Source organism: Anolis carolinensis, chromosome 2 (genome assembly GCF_035594765.1).
Source record: "Anolis carolinensis isolate JA03-04 chromosome 2, rAnoCar3.1.pri, whole genome shotgun sequence".
NCBI classification, from domain to species: domain Eukaryota; kingdom Metazoa; phylum Chordata; class Lepidosauria; order Squamata; family Dactyloidae; genus Anolis; species Anolis carolinensis.
In genome coordinates this window covers 138,047,250-138,060,160 of record NC_085842.1, presented here as the reverse complement: position 1 = coordinate 138,060,160, position 12,911 = coordinate 138,047,250, and the positions used below count along the sequence as shown (strand labels likewise).

Below are 12,911 nucleotides of genomic sequence, written 5' to 3'. Positions count from 1 at the left end.
TCATATTGTGGTGCTAAATTCGTAAATACAGTAATTACAACATAACATTACTGCGTATTGAACTACTTTTTCTGTCAAATTTGTTGTATAACATGATGTTTTGGTGCTTAATTTGTAAAATCATAACCTAATTTGATGTTTAAAAGGCTTTTCCTTAATCCCTCCTTATTATCCAAGATATTCGCTTATCCAAGCTTCTGCCGGCCCGTTTAGCTTGGATAAGTGAGACTCTACTGTAAATAAATAAGCTACTCAAGGCAGAACTAAAAGTTACCATCGTTCAATGGATGTGGCAGAAGCAAAGTTGCAACTTTTGCATTGTGCATTGCAACCTATATTTGTATCACCTTTGCGTATTCTATATGGCACCAAGTCATTGACATGTGGCTGTGCTTGTGTATAGGACAATGGCAGTCAGTGACATATATTGTAGAACATTGTTATTCTGAATGGATGTTGTGCTCACACAGCATATTTCCATGTGTGCATATTTCTGCTATGCTGAATAGTTATTTGGTTGAGTTGCTGTGAGTCTTTCAGGCTGTATGGCCATGTTCCAGAAGCTTTCTCTCCTGATGTTTCGCCCACATCTGTGGCAGGCATCCTCAGAGGTTGCGAGGTTGTTTGGTTGTAGCCAATATATACTTTATGAAGCCCAAATTTGATGTATGGAGTTATTTGCATATAGAGAGGTTTTTGGACGATAATTTCTTCATCTGGAGGAGCGGAGGGAGAATGTAGTAGGAGAGGTAGGTTTAAACATATATTGCCCATTGCAAGTGTGGCCAGCAGGTGGCCCTACGTGAAAACTAACAAGGCATTTTTGGTAGGTTGTTTTACCAGAATATGTGCATGAGCTATGAAAACACTGCAGGGTAACAGAATATGTGTTGCTCTTGCAGGATAATATAGTTAATTGTGTATGCCTTGCACACAATACAGAGATTTCTCTATGCAAAGATCTTATTAGGAATGTGTCCACTGAAGTATAGTTAATAGTTTCCTCAGTCTGACACTATTCCCACATTTCCTGCAAAATCAATTACATCTTCATATTTTTCTTAACTTTTCTCATTATAGAAGACACACTATTACTTTATTCATTTATATCCCACCTTTAGAAAATAATAATGGGACCTCAATGGTAATAACATAACAGAGGTGAATTTTCCAGTTCTAAAATAGCAGCCTACAGAAAACTATAGTTATACCTCTATTAGAAAAGCCTCTGATAAAGAAGTTCCTTTTTACAAAATCTTTTTACTCAATTTCATGCCTGCTGGAATTTGTTGTTGTTGGCAGCTCCTGCACTGTCTAACAAGGTATAGGATATCCTTATGTGGCTTAGTCCATCTCCCTTTAAGCTGAAGCCTGGTCACCTGCACAGGGATTGATAAGAGCCTCAATGTGATAGAACCAGAACCTTCCCAAACCCTTTGTTTGCAAACAATTTTGAGTGGCATCTTCCAAAACAGGAGACCTGCAAATGTAACACACATCACTTGCTGCACACTTCTGTCAGTCCTTTTGCTCAGCACAATCCTATCATCCTGCCTCTGGTTCAATGGTCTTCTTGCATCTAAGACAGAGCCACCTCTAGAAGCAAGGTGACAAGAATGAACTCAGGCTTTCCCCCCAAAGAGTTCACATTTATTATTGATACAAATAAAAAAATCTTTTAAAGACTGTTATCTTATTACCAAAGTCAAGGTAATATGTTTACAAAACATTTACAGAAATCGATATGAAGTTATGAACATGGAGAAGTTGCTCAATTTAGTTCAGGCCAGCAGAATTATCAGTTCTGGAGGAAGGAGTAACGGAGGAAGGACAGCAGGGAGGTTGCGCACTAAGGAGATCAGAGGGTTAGTTGGCTCTTAGTTGCCATGGCACTCTGCTAAAAAGTCTCAATTTTTGTGACACACCCTCAAGTGTTTGTGCTTTGAGCTCTGAAAAATGCATTAGACTTCTAATGAAAAAGTATCCCAAAGGACACTCCTGAGCAAACTTAAGAGATCTTCAGACAGGAGCTGCAACTCAAAAAAGTCTATAATGCCAGACATCGCTAGGCTGATGTGGATTGTTGAGTGAAGAGATTTCTTTACAGCTGTCAGCAAAATCGCCATCTGAGAGAAAGAGAGAGAGAAAGAGGGGACCATCTTTCAAGACAGAGCCCTTACAAGTGTGGTGGTGGGGGAGGTGTGCCCCTTGTAAACTGGGCATCTATGAGAGGGCAGCCTAGTAAAAGGCTTGGAATGGCACTATATATCACTGAGGTGGAATCACATTCATGACAGCATGTCCACAGCTAAAACTACTACTAAAGATGAATATCATGCAGGGCTCTTATTGGTAAATCAGCTGTCATAGGCAGCAGGAGCAACATATTGAGTATAGGTTCGTGAAACCATGCAATGTTTCCCCACAATTCTACTTAGCCAGTTCTTAAAGAGTGGTTATCTTACCCTAAGACTCTAAAGCACAATGAACTGCTGCCAATTTTAATACAACTACCTCAGCCAGCATCTTAAGCCCTTTACATCTTAAACAAATTCCTTTGGTTTCTCATTAAGATGCCTGGGAGTTCCATTCATCATTTCCTTTCCAGAAAAGGAGGACATCTGCCATGGACTACAGGTTGCAGAAACAATGAATCTTCTCTAGACGAGGCCTTCCCTAGCAAAAGAAGGGCCTTAATCTCCCTCTGATTTAGGATGAGTGGGGAAGGTGAGGGGCACTACTTCAGCTCTTATTTTTTTCACTTCAGAAATGGATCTGTAGCCCTTGCAATGAGTATCATGATACAAAAGAGTCAACATAATCTGGCCTGAATTTTTGGAATTCTGAACTCTACAAAAATGCATAGCAAGTATCAAGCTACAATCTCACAGAATACTAATGAGGCAACTTCTGGAGTTTACAGAGCATTTAGCATAATAATTAAAGCCTCAATTATGGCAAAACTTGGATGGGGAAGAGGTTTGGTTGTGATGGCTGTTGCTATAGCAAACTGTGCTTTGTTAAGTGACTAAGCCTGAACTGCAAGCAGCGTATGAGGCTCTTCTTTGAATTCATGTTACAAATAAGGGAATGTGATGCTAGAGAGCAGGAAAGGAGGAACTGCTACGGCCACACATTCCGCTAACAAGCTGTTGGCAGGATGCATGCCTTCCATTTGTAGGGTATTTGCTCAGTGAGAAAAGGAGTTAACATGCAATGTGGGGTGTTGAACACATAATCAGAAGACAGAAATGAACCTGAGGACCCAAAGGGGTCCAGCCAGCTGAGTTAAGAAGCGCTTGCACTGCAGCCTGCCTTTCCCATCTTTAGTGCTCAGAAGTGTAATTCTGGTTTAAGGCCTTTCAATGCCCAAAGCTGAAGTACATCCTTAACACTGTGATTAAATGGAATGCTTTATATGCCACCAAGGCTGCCTGACAGCAGTCCTGTACTCATCTGCAGCAAAGCCAGAGAAGAATAGGAAGCCAGCCAGTCACCAGCTGGCACTGCATGAAATGTCAGGCATCCAGCCCCTGCTTTTCCTCCTGGCCTCAGCACTCGATAGCATATAGTAAGAGGAGGGAGCTAACAGCAGCAGCAGCAGGAAGGGAAACAAGGAGTGCTTTTGCATTTGGTGAAAACTTCATGGGCAAAATGCTTTAAGTTAGATTTTTTAAGCACTACAGAATGTTTTGGTAGTATCTTAATTTTCAAAATAAATTCTCAACCACCAACACATTGATTACTCGTTTTTAGGGCAAAACAACAGCCCTTGCATATCCAAGTTAGGAATCGTGCAAGCAGGTTTATAAAGAAAAAGAAAGCAAAAATATGGCTACTTAAGATGAGAGACACTCCTTCAGTTCTAATTCAAAACAAAACCAGTATAGTTAAATGCACACAGCTACTTTACTATCTATAAAAAGGCCTTCCACGTGTTGTTCTTTGCTTGTTTTTGTTTTTGTAACTGTCACTGGTGATTATGGAGTATTGCGGTTGGCTGCCACAAGCGAGGGTCCGGCCATCTCATCAACTGGCCTTTTTTTTCCTGGCATTGGCACTACCTGGAAATCATGGAGCTGGACTGAGATTGGCCAGAAGACGTGGTAGCTGCACTGAGTTGAGAAAATCCACTGTGACTTGATTCAAGGCTGCTCATGGATCCCCTGCAGAGGAAGGAAGGAAAGACATACAAAAAGGGAAGATGGTACTTGATGATCATGTCAAATTACACAATGTTTTGACTTAACTAGTGAAGCACAAACATGGTGCTGCTGAAATACCCTTCCATCCTAAACCCAACACTGCTGATAGCAAATTCATCCAAGAAACCAGAATCAACTATCACCATCTCCCAAAATATTCATTAAAGTGAAAGCTCCACTATGGTGGTTTCCATGAGTGAAGAGACAACAGAATAAAGGACAAGACTATACGTGAGCAATAATTCAAAAACCACACCCATCTTAGTCAAATGATCCAATAAAAATTACATTTAAAACTTTTTATAAGTCCAACAATCCCAATATTAAAAAAAACATGCATGTCTTTGGGGCCCTTTTGAAAGGTCTTGTAGGGACCAGGGATCTTCCACATTGGCAAAGCATTTCATAATGGTGGTATCAATCTTTGATAAAATAAATGAATCCAAATGCTAAAAAAGGGAGTGCAAGTGTATAAGTAATTTGAGGATGGCACTTGCAAGGGTACCATTCACCATACCTGAAATCCTCTGACCCTATTACTTCTGTGTAGTACATAACTTTGCACTTATGGGATGAGACTTGCAGGGATGCCAAGACATCATCCACGCGAGGCAAGCTGGTGGTGGCACAGGCCGGCATGCTGTGGAATTTCCACTGGAGAATGTAGAAGCCCGGCCACCTTGTCACATGTGACCCCTGGAGACAAGAGGAGAGGAAATGGCACAAAAGGTCAAGAGCAAGGAAAGCAAACAGGAATCCAAAGGCAAGACAGAGAAAATAATTGGACTGGATTTTCAAAATAAAAATACAACCATGAAAACTGCCATGTCCTGACATACTAGCCAGTCTGGTAAATTTTCAGATTTGCAGAGCTACTGGTGGTGAAACCTCTGTGCTAAAGGGACTGGTAGGCAAATATGCTTCTAGGAAAGATCCAGCTAAATGGCTTGCCTTCTTATATCAGCAGAACACAGGCAACTTTCCTCAGGTCACACACAAATCAGCTACTACAGTTATTTTAGTGTCAGCAGTTTCAACATTTGCAGATAGATTTTAAGATGGTACTTCCTGAATAGTGTGAGTTTCCCCAATTTCACTGAATGGAATTCCTAGAAAATGGAACTACATTTCAGGGAGAAACCTTCAGACAACCAGTGTCCTCTTCCCACTATATGACAACAAAGATGGGATGAATGTTCTCCCTGTTGTGATTCTTCACTGGTGCAGATTCAATTGTCAATGATGTGTGGGCCTCAGAGTAACTGCTCCCAATTATGTCAGGGAAATGATTGGCCTTGTTTTCTTAATTTCTGTGTCTAGTTTGTAGAAGGGACTGGTAAGGTATTCTCCTGTTCCTCATCTAATGGCATTTGTGTCTCAACCTACAAAAGTTTGCAAGCATACCACAGCATACAAAGGCTCTCTCTGCACATTCATCTGGAACTGGCATTGGGTTAGGGTAGGAGCAATAGACAAAATATAATTAGTGAGGGGGCGGAGGATATTCTTGAGAAAGCCATCCTACAACAACTCGTAAGACATGCTGAGATTTAGATGCTTTGCGGTGACAGTTACAAACTACTGATCAGTCTAGTCAATAAACCTCACATGGGACAAGCCACTAGCCTTTGAAGTTTCCACTTGGCTAACTCGCTCCTTACCCCAGCATTGAAATACCTTTAGATCAGAGCTTTTCAAACATTTCATATTGGTGACACATTTTTTAGACATACATTATTTCACTACACAGTAATTTAGTTTTACTAACAACCTGGAAGTTAAACCAATTTGAAAATTTCATTATATTTTTACTCTAGTTTATTCTTTTGTGTTATGTATTTTAATATGTGCTTTTACAGATGTATTTTGACAATGTTGTGTCCCACCTTGAGCAGGAAGGAGAGATAGGTAATAAATAAAAATATAATAATTATTTTTATTATTACCATCATCTCCTTATAAGAGGTGAGGAGACATACATAAATTGTCATAATGAAATGTACAAGGACACAGCATATGGTATCTCGTGAAAACCATTCATTTGTATTTTTTAAAATACATGATTTATAGCTTATTTCACATAGACTCAGAGGTTTCTTGTTACATTTGCATGACACACTAATGTGTCGCAACAAAAAGTTTGAAAAGTTATGCTTTAGATTTATAGTTATCCTTTGTTGCAGTGCCAAAGAGAGAACTTCAACATTTTATTTCTTTATTCCCAAGTAAACAGATTACTTTTTTTGAAGACATTATTGACATTACTGGCTCCTAGCATAATTTGCTTAGGAATCAGGGCCCTGTTCTCACCTGCACGCTCTCGCCTTCTTTGCAAGTCAGAGGGGACTCCACCATGCTGTAGTCTCGTCCCAGCTGCCAAGCCTTGTCTATGAGCTGCACATTATTGCCCCCAGGAGAGGTAATGCTGTGGGCCCCTAAGGAGTCCTTTTTAGGGGGTTGCGGTGCTCTCTTGGAGTGATAAATGTTAAAAACAATGTCACCTTTACACACATCAAAATCCCAGGTGATGACAGAAGATGCTTCCACAATCTGGATGAAAATCTAGAGCCAAAAAAAGAGGGGTCTAGATTAGAAGATTTTGTCTCCATTTGTACAACACCTGTTATGAATTATTTGATAGGCAGAGGTTGGTTAACTGATTCTGCATCTAACCATAAAACATTTATGAATGCTATCACATCATTAAAGCAGTGCTATTGTTATTTCACAATTCTAGTTTTTATTTCGGAAGTATGTGTTTCAGGAGAGGGGATAGTCCTTACAACTGCAGAACAAAACCTGAGCTTTAAACTTTAGAAACACTAAATACCATTCAAATTGCACAGCACAGAAGAAATACTCGTCCCCCGGCTTTCTGTGAGTAGAGTGATGAACCTGAGTGGGGATTTCATGAGAGAGAAAATAGGATTATCTTCCCAACAGGACCAGGACTACTTATTGGGAAGTGGAGTCAAGTATTTTTTTTTGTCTCAGCACTGGCACTGTCACCTGTCAACTGTGCTCAGATCAGTAACTGGGAGTAGCTATTGGTTTTAGAAAGTTTCAAGAAATTCATTCAAGGTTTTCTATTCCACCCTCTCATAAATTGAGCATGGCCAACCAACAAATATTTATACCAAGGCAGGAGTTTGGAATAGTTTGTATAGGCTGGCAAAGGCTCAATCGCGTGAAGTTGTCCACGCATAGCAGCAAAATGAAGAAACTGTGTAAAATCTGAGTTCCTCCGCTCCTCATGATGCCTTTATCTATCCCACAATAATGGAAGGAAAATGTCTGCCTTGCTGAATTTCCTTTCTCACAAATTGTTTTCAAGACAAAACAAGCAGAAACCTTATCTCAATCAGCTCCAAAAAAGAATGAAGCTACCAAGAATTCTATTCCAAATGATGGGCTTGGTGTGTCTGCACATTTTTAGACAACTGGTAGAAGGAAGAGAATAAGGAAATGCACCTCATGGGGAGCACCTTTGAAGACACTGGCAGACTGGTAGATGGTTTCTGTCCACAGCTTTATGTCTTCATTTTCCAGTTCTTCTGCTGTCCGGTACAAGGATTTGGGAACCAACCCACCTTCTGGAACTTCACACTTAAGGATTTTGAAGAGAGTGGGAAGAAAGAAAATCACATTAAACCTTTGCTTAGACAGAAAGCACCACCAAGAATAAACAAGGAAGTCCTTTTGTCACTTGTTGCAAAAAGTGTTTTGACTTCAGTAAACAAAGGCAAATGAAGTTATTGAGAAAAAGAACATTTGGGTGGGTTTGATAAATAACATAATATCTACCATTTCATATTAAAATGAATATGCTGATTCAGCATGAGTCCTTGTTTCGGTTTAAAAGATGTTTTATTCCAATCCTGTATATCTTAATAGATACTTCAAACATCCCTTAAAATATATTCTTATTATCCATCAATGAGGAAAGGTCAGCGATAAAATGAAATTGTGCCCTGATCAAGTGGTGCACAGAAGGTTTAAAGAACTAGACACATGTGTTATATAATCAATATTAGAACTCTATGTCATCTGTGCCATGGTGTTTTGGAGAACTAGAGACTATAAACATAATTTGCCTTTACATACATAAATGTCTTAAAGAGACATGGTGGAGTCCCGTCTGACCTGAACGAAAGGCGAGTGTGCAGGTGAGAAAGCACTACACATACTTTATTTCAGTTATCTTCTATCATGGTACTGTAAGAAATACCAGGATAGTTAATCCCAAACTAAATATGTGTGGATATTATCTGAGAGACAGTACTTTACCCTAAGGCACAGGTTATCTTCATGGTTCAGACCAGACTCCTCTGCTCAAATCCATCACCATTAAGATGCAAACTATTTTCAGTAATTCACAGGCAATCAGCAATTTCAGAAATACCAGATGTATTTACATTTGCATTTTTGTAATTTTTTATTTTGTGTCAAAGCATTGCACAAATAAATAAGTATAAAACTTATATAATAAAGGGAGCACAAAAAGCTAAATACTGTAGTTTTAGACCAAAAACGGGCAACAGCGAACACATTGTCTGTAGCTTTAAACAGTTATTCCTATGTGCACGAGGCAGGGCATTGTAGGCAAGCATACAGATGCTGAGTTATTTGTTCTGCTCCACAATTGCACAAGGTAGAGAGTAGTGCCATTTTGCCAAGTTGTCTTTTGACCTGCCAACTCCACTTTTGAGTCTGTTGCCCATTCTTGGTTTGCCCCTGGAGGAATATCCTCGTAAGGGGCAATCCAGATGTAATTGCCCGATTTTTCTGACCACAGGAATATTATGGCTGTTGCTGGAGGAACGATAAGAGAAAAGGTGGTTCTCATGAAACTTTTCCTTGATTTAAGTCTACTGGGAGGAGGCGGATAGCCATATAGTGGGAGGCTTTCACAGTGTTTAACCTTATTTATCTTGCAATTGGCAGCAACTTCCTGTTGCACATCGGGGGAGCAATGGCAGTTAACTTATAAAGTCTATCAGCAGGTATAGGTTTAAGACATCCTGTGATTATTCTATATGTTCATTCGGTGCTGTGTTCACCTGTTTTGCGTGGGCAGATTTATGACAGATGGGTCAGGCATACTTAGCAGTTGAGTAAGGCAAGGCCAGGGCTGATGTTCTTATTAGTTTTGGGTCTGCACCCCATGCTCTATCAGTATGTTTCCGCAGGATGTATATGGCATGTAGCTACTTTGTGCTTGGTGTTTCCTATATGTTAGTGTTCGATCTAAGGTGACACTGAGATATTTAGGGTTGGAACAGTGTTCAAGCACTTGGCCTTCCCAGGTTAATTTTCAATTTCCTGTTGGCTTCATGATTATGTAGGTGGAAAGCACACACTTCTGTTTTGGCAGGGCTAGGCTTCCGGTAGTTATCTTTGCAGCAGATGGAGAGATCTTTCAGGGAATTAATAAGTTGGTTTTTAACTGTTTCAAAGTCTTATGCTTGTGTTGTTAGGCCAAGGTCATCAGTGTATATAAAGTTCTTTGTGAGTGGTGGTTGTGGCTGATTGTTAGTAAAAATGTTAAATATGGTTGGTGCAAGAATGCTGCCTTGAGGTAGACCATTCTTTTGCCTCCATCTACTTTTCCTGCCTTGAAACTCCAACTAGAAGCTGCAGTTTTCTAGGAGGATCTGAATAGTTTTGGTAAAATCACAGTCCCAGGTGATGCAGTAGACTTTATGCAGCATTTCCCTATGTTGCACCATGTCATAGACTGCCATAAGATCCACAAAACCTGTTCCCGTCCCGAGTCCCACAGAGTCCCTCTGGGAGATGGTGGTGAGATATAAATAAAGCATTATTATTATTATTATTATTATTATTATTATTATTATTATTATTCCCGTAATGGAATCTTTCTCATAGCCTTCCTCAATATTCTCAGTCAAGTTAAGAATATGAGCCGTACAGTGTTTCCCTGGTCTGAAGTCTGCTTGTTGTGCAATAAGCTGGGATTTAAAAACAGGGCCTAATTGATTTAATAGCATCCTCTCATATATTTTTATACAGATGGCATAATAGAGAGATTGGTCGGTAATTTTTGGTGTTGGAGGCATCTTTACCAGGTTTTAAAATGGCAATAATCTTAGTTTTCCTCCATAGTCTAGAAATCTGTTTGTGTGCCAAGCATTGATTGTAAAAATTCAAAAGTCAGTTTTCAGTTTTGGGGCCCAAGTGTTTGATTTGCTCCATCATTAAGTCATCTAGGCCAGGTGCTTTACCAGTTTTGCATTGCTTAATAGCTTCTCTGAGTTCTTTCAGGTATAGGGGAAATGACAACTGGTGGGTTCTACCATGTTTCCCTGAAAATAAGACATCCCCTGAAAATAAGGCCTAGTAGAGAGGTTTAGTGAATTGCTAAATATAAGACCTCCCCCGAAAGTAAGACCTAGCAATGCCCACCAAACAGAATACTAGAGCATGTAGGATTGGTAAATGCATGTACCATAGATTGTTGTACATGGAAATAATAGTAGTAACAGGAAATTCTAGATAGGACTCACAGTTTGTCTCGTTATGCTGGTTTGTGATGACAACTACTGTACAGTATATAATAAATGTTCATTTTTTTTGTTCAGCAATAAATGTGAATTCTTCATGGAAAAATAAGACATCCCCTGAAAATAAGACCTAATACATCTTTGGGACAAAACATTAATATAAGACACTGTCTTATTTTCGGGGAAACACAGTAGTGCTCTGCTGATTTTCACCTTTACTTTGTTGCAGTTGGTTTTCCCATTCTGAATTAGCTGGTATGCTATCTGTTCTGGTGTTACGTTTGCATGTCCACAGTTGATCAGAGGATAATTAAGCAGGTGTCACAACAACTGAAAGGCTCTACAACTACTCTTGGACATATCAAGATTCTCAACATTAGCTATGGCTGTAGATAATTTGTGGCCTGCTGCTATAGTTTCATCACAATATGGATTCTCTTGAAATAATCTAAGGTATTCCTGTAGCTGAATTAGCAAAATCTGTAATTAGAACTGCAGTGTGTCCCAAGTGCTGCTGTCTGAATGTTTAGTTTAAAAACATTGAGACTTACACAAATCCCTTAAAATGGCAACTTATACACAATAAATGACAGCAATGAAAAGATTAATTATCCTTTCTCTTTCTGGTAATACAAAACAGAGTAATTCTGCTACATCCAGTTGTTACCTACCATGCATTCTCCACCAAGGAAATCTGGAATTATTTCCTTGTCAATGTAATCCAACAGCCCGCCAGGCCCTTGATAATCATTGCCAGCGTAAATCAGGAATTTCTTTCGTGTGTTGTCATCTATGAATGGACTAACCTAAAAATAAAATACCAAATGAAGTAAATTCCTTGGTCTTCAAAACACTTCAAATATATTGCTTTTACTGAAACTAGCAGTAATGACATATGCAAAAGATGGATTATTCCACCTAAAGCTCCCACATCTGCTTTTTCTATTACATGGATTTTAGATTTTGGTTCTAGAAAAGAAGATCCCCCATAGAAGTCAAGCCTTTCAAAGTATAGCCTGGGCCAAAAGAGGCAAAAGCACATGAACTTACCAGTGTCCAAAGGACAGGAAATACTCTGGGAGCTCGAAGAATAAGAAGACGCCCCAATGTTTCCGGGTAATTTGCTTCAACTACCTCAATGATTCTTAGCAAAGCCTTGACTCCGGGTCTCCATAAGTGCCTCATATTCAGGCCCTCCAGATCCACCAAGCAGGTCCAAGAGCTATTTCCCCCCAACAAAAAAAAATGTAAGTGCCCAGTTTAAACACGTCTAAAACATTTAACTCAACCAACAGTGCAATCCAATATGCCAAAGAGATTTGTTTTACAGACAGTGGAGGACTGTTTGGAAGTCCTTCCTTGCTTAAGTGGGTAAATGACAACTGCAGATCTTTCCTTGACCAGTGCAGTGCTGTTTAGTACATTTATACCCAACTATTATTGCATGATAATCTCAAAATTCTGCACAAGGGTCTTTCATGTAGTCTCCTATTCATACACTGACCAAATCTGCATCAGCTTGCTTCACAGAAAGACAGCTGTATGATATGTGGTTTTAACAGTTAAATGTGGTTTAACAGTGAATGTAATGTTTTTAAATGTTTTAATGTGTTTAAAATTCAATTTTAGAATGTTTATTTTAATTGTACATTGTTTTAAGGCATTGAATAGTTGCCTATGTGTAAAGTTGCCTTGAGTCCCCTTCAAGGTTGAGAAGGGCAGGGTATAAATATGGATTAAAAAAATTAAATTTAAAAGATTTTAAAACGTGGCTGTTCCGTTGTGCTTTTGATTAAGCATTTCACAGGAAATTCAGCCCCAAGTATAACCACCATCAGTCCTCACACTTTATCCCTGTCCTTCATCCTATAGGACATTGCTTCTTCAGCCCTAATTTATTATTACCCTTGCGTTTTGCCCACCAGCTCTATTCTGAAGTATATTGCACATGTTACTCCCCCCGAATTTCCGTACTCGTTACGGTTCAGATTATTGGTGTTGGTTGTTGATGATACTGTTTTTATGTTATTGTCTTTTGTAATGTGTTTGATTTTACTGAGTTATGTTTTAATCTATGTTTGGTTTTAATCTGTTTGGTTTGGGCTTGTTCCCCATGCAAGCCGCCCCGAGTCCCTTCGGGGAGATTGAGACGGGATATAAAAATAAAGTTATTATTATTAGT

General features: G+C 39.3%; 1 protein-coding gene across 1 annotated transcript in view; it reads right to left on the bottom strand.

The window, feature by feature from the left end:
• Window positions 1-1,628: 1,628 nt before the first annotated feature.
• Window positions 1,629-12,911, bottom strand: part of sec14l1 (SEC14 like lipid binding 1) — a 47,779-nt gene continuing 36,496 nt past the window's right edge. The window contains exons 11-17 of the mRNA XM_003217183.4: window positions 11,780-11,951; window positions 11,401-11,535; window positions 7,677-7,811; window positions 6,516-6,767; window positions 4,723-4,901; window positions 4,065-4,166; window positions 1,629-2,126 (exon numbers count right to left, since the gene is read on the bottom strand). Coding sequence (XP_003217231.3) covers window positions 2,111-2,126; window positions 4,065-4,166; window positions 4,723-4,901; window positions 6,516-6,767; window positions 7,677-7,811; window positions 11,401-11,535; window positions 11,780-11,951 — 991 coding nt within the window. The 3' untranslated portion in view covers window positions 1,629-2,110. The remainder of the gene's footprint in view (window positions 2,127-4,064; window positions 4,167-4,722; window positions 4,902-6,515; window positions 6,768-7,676; window positions 7,812-11,400; window positions 11,536-11,779; window positions 11,952-12,911) is intronic.